Source organism: Hemiscyllium ocellatum, chromosome 19 (assembly GCF_020745735.1).
Source record: "Hemiscyllium ocellatum isolate sHemOce1 chromosome 19, sHemOce1.pat.X.cur, whole genome shotgun sequence".
Taxonomy (NCBI): Eukaryota; Metazoa; Chordata; class Chondrichthyes; order Orectolobiformes; family Hemiscylliidae; genus Hemiscyllium; species Hemiscyllium ocellatum.
The window spans coordinates 25,284,374-25,296,980 of record NC_083419.1 but is presented as its reverse complement, the minus strand read 5'-3'; the positions used below and the strand labels follow the sequence as shown (position 1 = coordinate 25,296,980).

Here is a 12,607-nt window from a genome sequence, read left to right as displayed (position 1 = left end):
AGGAAGTAGCTGTGCTGCTTTGATATTTAAAGGGTATCAAATGTGTTAACCCCTTTTGTTGATCTTGAGTTTGAGCCACCTGGAAACCCTCTGGCAAACAGGGACAGATTATGGGATTAGACAGATTATGGGATTGAAACTTAATTCAATCGTCTTTCTATATGGTTAAATCTCAGACCTCAGTACTCCACAGGAGTTTCCTATGTGCATAAGTTAAAGGTGAATGTATGCAGGATCACATTGGATTTATGTGGTAGTATTTCATTAACGTTTTAAAGATAACTGCACCTCCTCCATGATAACAGTTAATACTGGAGCCCCACAAGGAACTTGATGCTGTCTACCATTTCGTCCTCAGCTATATTGCCGTAGGTGGGGGCATGTTCTCCTTCTTTCTTTCTGAATCAGTGATCAGGGTTCTTTAGTTTTGCATCAAGTTCCTAGGAGTGATGATAACTGACAACCTGTCCTGGACTTTCCAAATAGATGTGATGGTCAAGAGGGAACAGTCATGCCTCTTTTTCCTCAGACGCCTCAGGAAAGTTGATATGTCCACAAGGACCCTCACCAACCTTACTGAAGGTGCACCACTGAAAGGATACTGTCCGTGTGCATAAGGGCATGCTATGGCAACTGCTCTGTCCAGGACCATAAGGAACTACAGAAGGTTGCGTGTACTGCCCAGACCATCATGGAAGCCAACTTTCCATCCATGGACGCCATTTACATGGCTTGTTGCCGCGAAAAGTCTTTCGACATCATCAAAGACCCATCGCACTCCGGTAATGCTCTCCTACAACCTCTTCTGTCAGGCAGGAGATACAGAAGCCTAAGCACATGGATCAGTGGGTTCAGGAACAGCATCTTCCTGGTTGTCATCAGACTAATGAATGGTCTCTCTAACTTAAAAAAACGCTGATCTTGCTAATATTGATTTTGCCTAGTGCATGCCCTATGCGATGTAATCTGTATGCCTTTGTCTACGTTTCTTTTCACCTTGAGATCTGTATGCCTTTACTTCCTATGATTTGCCTGTACTGCTGGTAAACAAAGCTTTTCATTGTATTTAGGTAGCCAAGACAATAAATCAATCAATTGATGAAAACATTTTAATAAGTATATAAAACACATGTCCAGGAGTTTTTATGTGGTCAACTAATTCATTGATATCTTGTAAGGAAGAATTTATTTGGTACTCTAAACCTAGTCTGCAACATTAGTGACTCTATACTCTCACCAAGATGATTGACTTGAAATTGCATTTTGAAGCCATTGGTTTAGGACATCTCAGCTTAGATAATAAATGTTAGACATTCATTTGATGTAATCTTTTGCATTATAATAATTCTTGATATATAAGCAAACCTGGCAAACAATTTGAACAATACAATGACACAAATAGCAAATAAGGAGGAATCATGGGTTGATCTTCTTTCCTGGTATTGCTGTCGGGAGAAAAATTGTTCAAGATACGAGGAGAACTCTGCATTTCTTTTTCGAACAGTATCACAATATCCATCTAATTAAATGGCCTTCTTTAATATCTCATCTGAACAAAAGCATGTCAGATAATGGAATAATATCCCAGAAATACACTGAAGTGTCTCTTGTTTGGTGGACAATACTCGAAATTCAAAATCCTATAACTCAGAGGTATGAGGGTGTATCAACTGATCCAAACCAAAACAATTTAAATTATGTAAGAGAGGTTCTATTTATTTCTTTTTAAACTGTTTTATGTTAAAAGACTGTTTTATATTAAAAATTTCTGATTATTCCCTTAGAGTGTAAATGGCAAGTTCTGATTTTCTGGTTCCAAATTGTACAGCTCGATGGTATGCGAAGTACATTGTGTGTTATCACCAGCACCTCCTCCCACATTCTCAGCATTCATATATTAATTTGTGAGGAATTGGCCTTTGTAATCTGCAAAAATTTGAGTTAACTTGTTGCTACTAGTGTTGGAAGCTCATCATGCAGTATGAAGTTAATTTTGGATTCCAACCATATATTAATTGCAATGTGCTAAATCCACTAAACATCGATAAGGATTTTGTTTACATTTACTGCTGACATCAGTGCTGCTTGCAACTTATAGTTTGATTGTTTTGCTACTATTTTATGCAACATTTCCAATATTGCATGGATCCTTTCACACAATCCATTGCTGTATGGTTTTTCTTTAGCAGTACTCATTAGTGTAATTTTAAGTTCTCACATACTTCCTGACATTCACTATTCACAGAATCATTGTCCAGCAAAAATTTGTTTGCGTTCTAAGGCTACTTTGTCCACTTCTATCTGGCTGTTCTTATTGTTTATCACTGAGGATATCTTAAACTGTTTGTCTTTTCTACCACACAGGAACCTCGATTATCCGAATATCAATTATCCGAATATCGAATTATCCAAAGGAGATCTCTAGGTCCCGATAGAAACATTACATCAAAGACGTGTTTCCAACACTGATCATATCTTTTGTTTACAGTGATTAAAAGTGAACTCGGCTTATTGAAATGCTGCCGAGAACAGTCCTGGACTGATGGGAGCCCAAGCACCATCTCCAAATGACTGACCTCCTGCCCTCTCTCTCTCTCTCTCTCTCTCTCTCACCACACTTTCTCTGGAGTTCTATACAGATGTGGGACAAAGAACTGAATATCTGTCTATTACATTTACAGAGGAACCTTGATTATCCGAGCGAGATGGGTGGGCACTATTTCATTCAGATAATTAATTATTTGGTTAATTAATTCAATGCCTTTCCTCTGGGGCTCGGAGTTTTCTGTTAAGTACACTCCCCATTCCCAAATAATCTCTCCAACATTGTCAAAGGGGGAACCTGTCAAAACGTTGTGGTAAAAAGTTGTGCGTGTGCCTGTGTGTGCGCGTGCGTGTGCTATTTGGAGACTCACCCCACAAAAGGCGGCAGCAGCAGCTTTGTTAGTGTCCAGTCGGGCTGCCCCAGGGAGGGGAGCAGGAGTGGGTGGGAGGGGTGGACAGGGGACAGTGTGGGATGGGGTTGGGGCCAGGGCTCATGCATGGTGTGCTGCTGCCTAGTCTCCTAAACGGGGAGTGGACTTAACAGAAAACTCCGAGCCCCAGAGGAAAGGCATTGAATTAATCAACCAAATAATCGATTATCTGAATGAAATATTGCCCACCCATCTCATTCGGATAATCGAGGTTCCTCTGTAAATGTAATAGACAGATATTCAGTTCTTTGTCCCACATCTTCAGACATGTGCTCCAACTTCATTAAATTCCTGAGCTAAAGGAGTACTTAGAAACAGGTGGAGTGATGTCTGACTGTATTTAGTTCATATATTAATTCATAACAGGCTCGATTCTACAAGGAACTTGCATTCTTTATCCTCAAGTCCAGCATTCTTTAACAGAAGCTTTATTTTTGTGTGGAAGGATAAGATCACTTATAAAATCATACAATACCAAACAGGCCCATCACCCCATCGAGTCTGAGTAAACAAAACTGCACTAAATTGACACTTGCGCCCACTTTCCAGCACTTGGCCCATAGCATTGAATGCTATGACATCTGAAGTGCTCATTCAAATACCTCTTAAAGATTGGCAGGTTTCCTGAAGCAACTATCCTTCCATAGAATGCAGTGCAGATTCCAATCTTTGGGTCGAAAATCATGTCCTCAAATCTCCTCAAAACCTCTTGCCTTTGACCTTAAAATTGAGCCTGATGTTATTAACCATTCTAGTAAGGGGAACAGTTGCTTCCTATCATTCTTGACCATGCTTTTCATTATCTTATACATCTCTGAGCCTTCTCTGCTTTAAAGAAAATAATTCAAGATTATTCAGCCTCTCTTCATAGTGGAAGTGCTAATTCACAGACAGCACTCTAGTGAATCACCTCTGCATCACCTCCTATGATTTCACATTGTTCCTATTGTGTGGTGACCAGAACTGGACACAGTACTCTAGCTGTGGCCTAACCAAAGGCACATACAGTTCCAACAAAAGCTCCCTGCTCTGATAATTCAGGCCTAACTGAAAAAGGCATGTGTTCCATATTCATAACATCACCACTGGAAATGACATCACTACAGGAAATGGCATCAACCCAAAGAAACCTAAACACATAAATAGAAACTGGGCCATACCACCAGTGCTTTCTCCAGAGACTCACTGATTATGTTACCTAGTATGGTGATGAAACGTCTGAAAATGAACATTCTAGCTTAGCAAGCAAACCTTCATCCAGAACCTCAACCTGAGCTACAAATGTTCTCAACACTCTTAATTGCCCTATTAATCTGTCCTGCTACCTTCATTGATATGTTGACAAGCACCCCAAAATCCTTTTGTTCTTCTGAGCTTCCTAGTCTCCTGCCATTTATTGAATTCTTCCTTGTCTTTTAACTCTTTCAAAGTGCATCACCTCACATTTTTCATTGTTCAATTCTATCTGCCACTGATGTGCCCATCCGATCAATCGGTCTCTATTCTCCTGTAACCTAAGATCATCTTCCTCATTTCAACCACTCTTCATTGTTCATGTGGATAGCCAATCTTTGTGTCATCCACAAAGTTACTTGTCAAAACTCCACATTTTCTTCTTGAACATTTATTCATACCATGAACAATAATGGATCCAACACTGGTCCCTATTGTACACCATTGGACACCAACCTCCATTGTTCATGCAATTTCCATATAAATCCTCTCCTTCTCAGTCAGACTCTTATTTGCGGAGGTCAATAACATTTCTTGGACACCTTACTGAGAATATCCAGGTTTCCTCAATGGAATACAATAATGTCCAGATCTCATGAATTGAAAGTTGACAGTTTAACTGAACACAAATACTTAATCATTCATCATGTTCTAATGCATTTTTCCTGTTTTTATCAAAGCATTATTCAGTAACAATGTTGTGTCACTCTGGAAGACATCAGTACTTAAGAAATGATGTAGTCCTGCAATGTCACAGGAGAGAACCAGTTTTTTAAAGGATATAATCATGAGACCATGAGATATAGAAGCAGAACTAGGCCATTTGGCTCATCAAGTCTGCTCTGCTTTTCAATGAGATTAAGGCTAATCTGATAACTTCAACTCCATTTTCTTGTCTTTTCCCAAGGCAGAAATTATTACTGAATCTAAAATAGGTCAAGCTATTGTATTCTTTGATCTTATTTTTAGCTGTTTTGTCTAGAATTTCTAAATAATAGTTCAGCCAACTGACACCACTCAGTATTGAAATACAGCCACTATCTGATATTAAACGACTGAATGTATCAACAAAGATATTCATCTGCTTACTTGTGCACGATCCCTGCAGATTTGTGCATGGTCTGAAAGACACTGGAATTTCTAGCAGACTCTGGAATTTCTAGCTTGAATTTCTTTAGCCTTTTATGAAACCTGCATGACATGTTCTTCCATGCACTGATTGTCCACCTTATTAAATTTATCAAATACTAACGATACTTTGTAGACTTCCAACAAGTCATCCTTTTTGTAATTCTGTCCATAACTTATATAAGAATCTTCAATTCCTGTTCAATATTCAGGTGTTCTTTATATTCAGTCCAAAAATACTTTATTTCTAGTTTTACTCCTTCCTGGCAAGGATAAAGTCAAAACCATACCTTGCTTCTTCTTGGTTAGAGAAGTGAACTGAGACTGCATTTTCATGTCATTCTCCACTGCTTGTATGGTTCCAATTCTGAAAACACCAGTAGATAATCATAATTTGTGAACCTGAAGCATGACACAGCTATTTCATTCTGAAAAATCACCAGGGTCTTTGCTTCTGCCAAAAACAGGAGTTACCTTCTGCCTTTTTTACCTTTCCACCTGAAGAAATCAAGGTTAATAATCTGCTATCACACCTCATAAATCGATATCCAGATGTTGAATTAGGCAGCAAAGGTATTTCAGAGATTTACAAGGGCTTATTATAAACCTATAGTTCAGCACAAATATCAGTTTCCATTTTTGCCTTCCGAACCTTTTCCCTCTATAGAAGCCAACATCCCTTTGAGGAAGAATACAGCTCTTAAATACAAAGTCTCATCACCTGCTCTCAATACAATGCTGGAGCTGTTCTGTTTGAGCTGAAGGGGCTTGCATTTCTAATCCTGACAACTATTTCTCTGAACATCATTCCTGTTTGCTCCAGGGCCCCCATCCATCTCAACTTCTCAACTCCACATTGGCAAACCACTAGCCTCACCACAGAAGCTCTTGGAGCAACTCAGCCACCATTTTAGGCTTTCAATCATTCACTTTGGAGCTGATGGAAATCTTTGAGTTACATGTTTTTGCCAGGTCACTTTTCATGCAAGGGCATCATATATCTCATACATATGAAGAATCCTCAAACCCTGTCATAGTTAGGGAATGTAGTTTATTGAAGTAGGTGGTGGTGTTTACTTGCTTCTCTGCTATTTGTGATTAGCCTCCATTTGCATCTGTTGGAGACACTTGAAAAGCTTGGCATCTTCATGGATGCTCCTTCTCTCCTTTGAAAGGTCTTAGGGTAGAGAGCCTATGAATTAGTGGAGATATTGAATATTCTTCAGGAAGAATTTGAGAACATTCTTGAAGTGTCTTGTCTGCCCTCCTGATAAACACTTGCTATTACATAGTTTGGAGTAGATAATTAGTTTTGAATATCTAGTGTCAGGCAGGATCAGATTAGTAAAACAGTACAGGAGAATATCATTTGGCCCTTCAAGCCTTCAAACCATCTAATATGATCATGGCTGATCTAATTGTGGTCGCAGCTCTACTTTCCTGACTGCATTCTATAATCTTTGACTCCCTTGTCTATAAAAACTATAACTTATACCAGTAAATTTAAAGAATTAGCCTCCACCAGCTCTTTGGAAAGAGAATTTCATAATTTTATTACTCTTTGAGTGAAAAAAACTTCTCATTTTGATCTTAAAAGGGATACCTCCTATTCTTAAATAATGTCTCCTAGTTGAAGTCTCCCTCCTAAGGAGAAATTTCCTTCTGGTGTGCGTTAAATTCAACTCCTTGGCAATGACTGCCCAACCATTGTGTTCTTTACTCTCAAAAATAAAATGTATCCTATTAAAATCTGAAAGAAATTAAAGAGCCTAAAAAACATAAAACAAAATGCATAATGTTACTATTTTTCTTGCTTATTTTCCAATTCTGCCAATACTACTGTCAAAGGCCTTTCACTATCACTTAGTCTTTGTTTTTGCCTCCTGTAATGTATCTTATAATGTATTATTTTGCTATGTTTTCATACATTTGCAGCCTGATGCTATAGTGAATCTATGTACTATTGTCATGTCCATCAGTAGCATTTGATGACATCAACACAATCAGATGCATAGTGTTGCTGAAGTGGTGCACACTGACTTATAAAAACACAATGACTTATTGGGAAAAATGTTGATTGATAATTTACAAGAGATCAGGAACATTAACTGAACATGTATTGAAGTGAAAGGAAATCAATGAATGGTAACATTCACACAAAAAAGGCAGCAAATGAATGAAAGAAAACATGACTGCTAGTAGATAGAGAGGCAACAAGAAAAGTGTTTCATAATCGTGGATTCAAGAGAAAAAAGGTGACAAATGAGAATAACACAATGGACTGATACTGTGACACAAAGAAGTATGCAGTCTTGCAGAATTTGAGCCTGTACTTGATGTGATGAGACTCAGGGTAGCATTTTATTAGCAGAAGCAATTGAGAGGCTGCTACTAGGAAGATTGCTGAACTGAGAATGTAGTGGGCCAGCAACCTGCAAGCCTTGGCAGTGCCATTAATGGCTACATAGAGATGTAGAAGGCACTTTTATGTTGAGATGCCCTCAAAGACAAGATAAAATTTTAATTGAATGTGTTGGTCTCATACAAGCAAACCCATGTTCAGAGGGGTGCACTTTTCACTGTCAGTGCTGGTGAAATCTGGTAGAAGGCCATCGTGACTTATCCGGCTGTCTCCCCATACTGTAGTGGCTCCTTCAGATGCTGGTAAAATGCCAAGAGAGCCAGAAAGTGATCAATGATTGGCAATTGAATTGGTTTAATTGGCCTGTCATTAAGAAAATCCTGTAGCAAGGGAAAACATCACATTGTCTTCAGATGCCTTCCACTGCCACTTTCACATCACAACTCTTCTCCAGAGGGCTGGCAAAATCCAGCCCATGATAAGAAGTAGGTAACATGAAGATAAAGAAACACACGTTGTATTTTTATTAGAATTGTAGATGAATGATTTCATTTACCTGAGAAGTGATTTTTTTTACGTTACAAGGCACTTGCCTTTAATTGACTATTTACATTCAAATTACCTGGACATGGACGGTTCCAACAAAGCAACAGATTGCATTTTCATTTGTTGAACCTCAGAATGAAATTTTTCAACTTCTTCTGCTAATCGTTCCTGTAAAACACAATAATTGAGGAGATTCAGCACTGGTATGGTGCAATCTTTGTAAGCTGTAGGCCCTAAAGATTAGAGGATCATATCAAACAGCATATCCTTTTGATTGCTTACAATACACAAGGGACTGGTCCTTACCAATTAATCCACACTTGCAACCACAGTATTCATTGTTAGATGTGATTCGGCAATAAAACTACATTTTCTGGATCATCCTGAATGTATGAAGAATTATACTGCCAACCAATTTAGGTATGTTAATGATGTTTGCAGTATGTTGCAATTGTATGCACTGGAAGCTACATACATAAGTATTATACAAAACTCTGTTTTTTGCAGACAGAAAGAAAATCTAAACATGCTGACCGTGTTTTAACTCAACAAAATAGGTGGCAGCCATTTGCTGCTGCAATTGTCAGGGCAATGGTTGACTGATTAGAGTCAAACTATCTGGTACAGAATTTAAACAAAGCTTTGCAGTTAGTTGTCAATCATTATTAACATGTGCATTCTCCATTGCAACACCTCTACCAATCAGCATTCTTTTCTTATTCAGTATAAATATTGATAGTTTCCTTAAATTTGCAATCCTACAAAAGACACTGACAAGTACAAGACACAATGTGTCTTTTTTCATCAACACAAAAGTAATGAAGGCCTTATTGCTACCACTATAATTCCAGGAAGTTATGTCATTCATGAATAACATAAATGTTATCATAACAAAATAACTAGATGGAATATTAATAGGAGAATTGGAGGCATTGTGGAAAAAGTTCTGGAGTAAGGAGTTATGGGAGGGTTCGTGTCTGATCAGAAGTACTTCCAGCAGGCACTCAGGATGAAGGAGGTAGGTGTAAATTCATTCATTCCTAGAATTGCCATTATCTTGCCCGGATGAACCGCCACTTTTCCCAACATCAGAACATCTGACTGACTGCAGTTACATGTGAACAGAAAATGGCAATGAGGCTGACATCTTTATTATTAATACTTGATGTGCTAAATCACCTCAGAGGAGCCAGTTGGTTGCTACGTGTCTTCCAACTTCAGTTTCATCTGGCAGTGAGTGGTTTGGTGGCAAGTTTGGCTTGGGCATCTGACTTTAACCTAACTATATCTAAAAGTTCAATTGGTAAAAATTTGCAAGTCATGTCTCAATAGATATCCTAAAACAAGATGTGCCACTCTGATGAAGTAGGTGTCAACTTTGGGTAAGTGACAGGGTTAAGTGATTTCAAAACCAATGCATCACACCTCAGCTCTTCAGTCTGGCCAAATTGAATTGCAAATGTTGTTAGATAATTAAACAACTCACTTGAAAAGGAAGCTCTACAAATATCCCCATCCTCAATGATGGCGGAGCACAGCATATCATGCAAAAGATAAGGCTGAAGCAATTGCAACAATGTTCAGCCAGTAGTGATGAGTGGATTTCCATCTTGGTCTCCTCTGGAGGTTCACGGCATCACAGATGCCAGTCTTCAAACAATTTGATTCATTTAATGTGATGTCAAGAAACACTGAAAAGGTTCTGGACCCTGAGATTCAGCAACAGTCCGAAAAACCTGTGCTCCCGAACTTGCCGTGCCAATAGTCAAAACAGAGCTGAAAATGTGTTGCTGGAAAAGCACAGCAGGTCAGGCAGCATCCAAGGAACAGGAGAATTGACGTTTCGGGCATAAGCCCAACGTCGATTCTCCTGTTCCTTGGATGCTGCCTGACCTGCTGCGCTTTTCCAGCAACACATTTTCAGCTCTGATCTCCAGCATCTGCAGTCCTCACTTTCTCCTCAATAATCAAAACACTCCAGTACAGCAACAACACTAGCATCTAACCAGCAACATGGTAGCATGTCCAGGTATGTTCTGTGTACAAAAAGCAGAACAAATCTCATATTGCCAATTACTGCTCCAACAGTGTATTCTTGATCAACAATAAAGTGGTGGAAAGAGTTATCAACAGTGTTATCAAGCAGTCGAAGAGTGTGGTGCTAGAAAAGCACAGCCAGTCAGGCAGTATCCGAGGAGCAGGAGAGACAACGTTTTGAGAATAAGCTCTTCATCAGGAAGTGTTACCAAACAGCACTTGTTTAGAAATAATCTGCTCACAGGCATTCCGTTTTGTGTCTGTAAGGCCCACTCAGCTCCTGACCTCATTACGGCCTTGATTTAATTATGAAAAAAAATCTGAATTCCAGAAAAGAATTCAGAGTGACTGTCCTTGACACTAAGGCCACATTTGAATCAGTGTGGCATCAAGGAGCCAGCAAAATTGAAGTCACCAGGAAGTGGAAGAAAAGCTCTTTGCTCGTCAGAATCATAGCTAGTACAAGGAGAATGGTTGTGGCTGGAAGTCAGTCATCTCAATCCCAGGTCAACATTGCAGAGATACTCAGGGTGATGTCTTAGGTCCAACCATCATCAGCTGCTGCATCAATGACTTTCCCTCCATCATAAGGTCAGAAGTGAGCAGGTTCACTGATCATTCCACAATTCACAACTTCTTGGGTAAGGAACAAGTCCATGTCCAAATATAACAAGTCCTGGATGATAGCCAAACTTGGACTGACAAGTGGCAAGTAACATTTGCAACAAATGGCAGGAAATGATCATCTCCAAGAAGAGTCATTACCTTCTCAGAATCCCACTTATCTTTATCCTGGGGATTATCATTGACAAGAATCTGAACTGGACCACCATATAAATACTGTGGTGACATGACAAAATCAGAGACTAGGTATTTTGTAATCAGTAACTCACTTCATGACACCTCAAAGTCTATCCATCAACTATAAGGCACACGTTAGGACTATGAGGGCACACTCTACACTTACCTGAATGTATGCAGCTCCAACAACATTCAAGAGACTTAACATTATCCATTACAAAACAGCTTATTCAGAAACATTTAGTCCCTTCAAACTGAACACAGTTGCACCAGTACATATCACCTACAAGACTCCTTAGACAGCATCTTCCAAACCTGTAACCACTATCATTTAGGCAAAGGCAACAGATAAATGGGAACACCATCACCTGCAAGACTCCCTCTAATCCACTCACTGTCCTGACTGGAAATATATTACCATTCCTTCAGTATCGCTCTACAGAAATCCTGGAACTCCCTCCTTAACAGCACTGTGTGTGTCCTAACACCCCAAGAAATGCAGTGGTTCAAGAAGGTAGGTCATTACCATCTTCTCAAGGACAACTAGGGTGGGCAATAAATGCTGGCCAAGCCAACGATGCCCACATCTCCTGAATGAACTTTTAAAAACCATGCTTATCAAAATTCAAAGCAACATTCAGCTGACAGTTTTATTACATAGTCCAATAACCCTTCTCTTTTAGGTGGCTTTGACATAATTGTGAAAGCTAGCAGACCCAAGTTACTCTGTTAATTGGAAATTATTTCAGTTGCTATTGAGCTAAGTGGCAAAAAAATCCTGCATATATATGTTTTAATTTTTCACAAGTACTTTATGTTTAATATTGCAGTAAGAAAATAAATTATTATTTTTAATCATTGATATCTCACTGAAACTTCATATCTATTATGGGGATTCAACAAGTATTGTGATGTCATATGTTCTTATGTATTAAAGATATTACCTTATCATGAAGCGACTCCTCTAATTGTTTCCTTAGTAGTTCAGATTCTTGAATCAACATGTTCTAAGGTAACAAAGCATAATTATTTGTAAATTAAGTCACAATGGCAAATTCGATCAAACAGTACATTTACATTTGTTATCAAGATTTGTATATGAAGGACTTCAACAGTTGGCATAGATTAAATTTTTAAGACAAACCATTTCATACATTTAATGAAGTGTTAAAAAAATTTCTCACTCCAGTCCATTAGTAATGGTTTCATACTATGAGAGGTGCCAATGAACTATTCTGTGCTCTTATTAAAGTATGTAAATACTTTATGTATTATAATCACAAGATTCCTTTGACATCATAACATGCTAGCCAATCAATGCCAACAATGGCTAAAGTGGAATTTGTTAAAAGGAATCTGCAGTCAGTGGAAATAGTTTACTGTTCTCTACTCTGTCTTTTCCTGTTAATGTCTTGAAGACTTCGATCAGATCATCCTTAATCTTCTAAATTCTAGGGGAGGGATGGTGGCACAGGTGTCATTGATGATGAGCTGGCTCAAGACTGATGGGCTCTTTTTAAGTTAT

General features: G+C 38.7%; 1 protein-coding gene across 1 annotated transcript in view; it reads right to left on the bottom strand.

The window, feature by feature from the left end:
• The window catches only part of ppfia2 (PTPRF interacting protein alpha 2), a 506,299-nt gene that overhangs the window by 102,877 nt on the left and 390,815 nt on the right, over positions 1-12,607 (bottom strand). Inside the window, exons 10-11 of the mRNA XM_060840055.1 lie at positions 12,027-12,089; positions 8,321-8,412 (exon numbers count right to left, since the gene is read on the bottom strand). Coding sequence (XP_060696038.1) covers positions 8,321-8,412; positions 12,027-12,089 — 155 coding nt within the window. The remainder of the gene's footprint in view (positions 1-8,320; positions 8,413-12,026; positions 12,090-12,607) is intronic.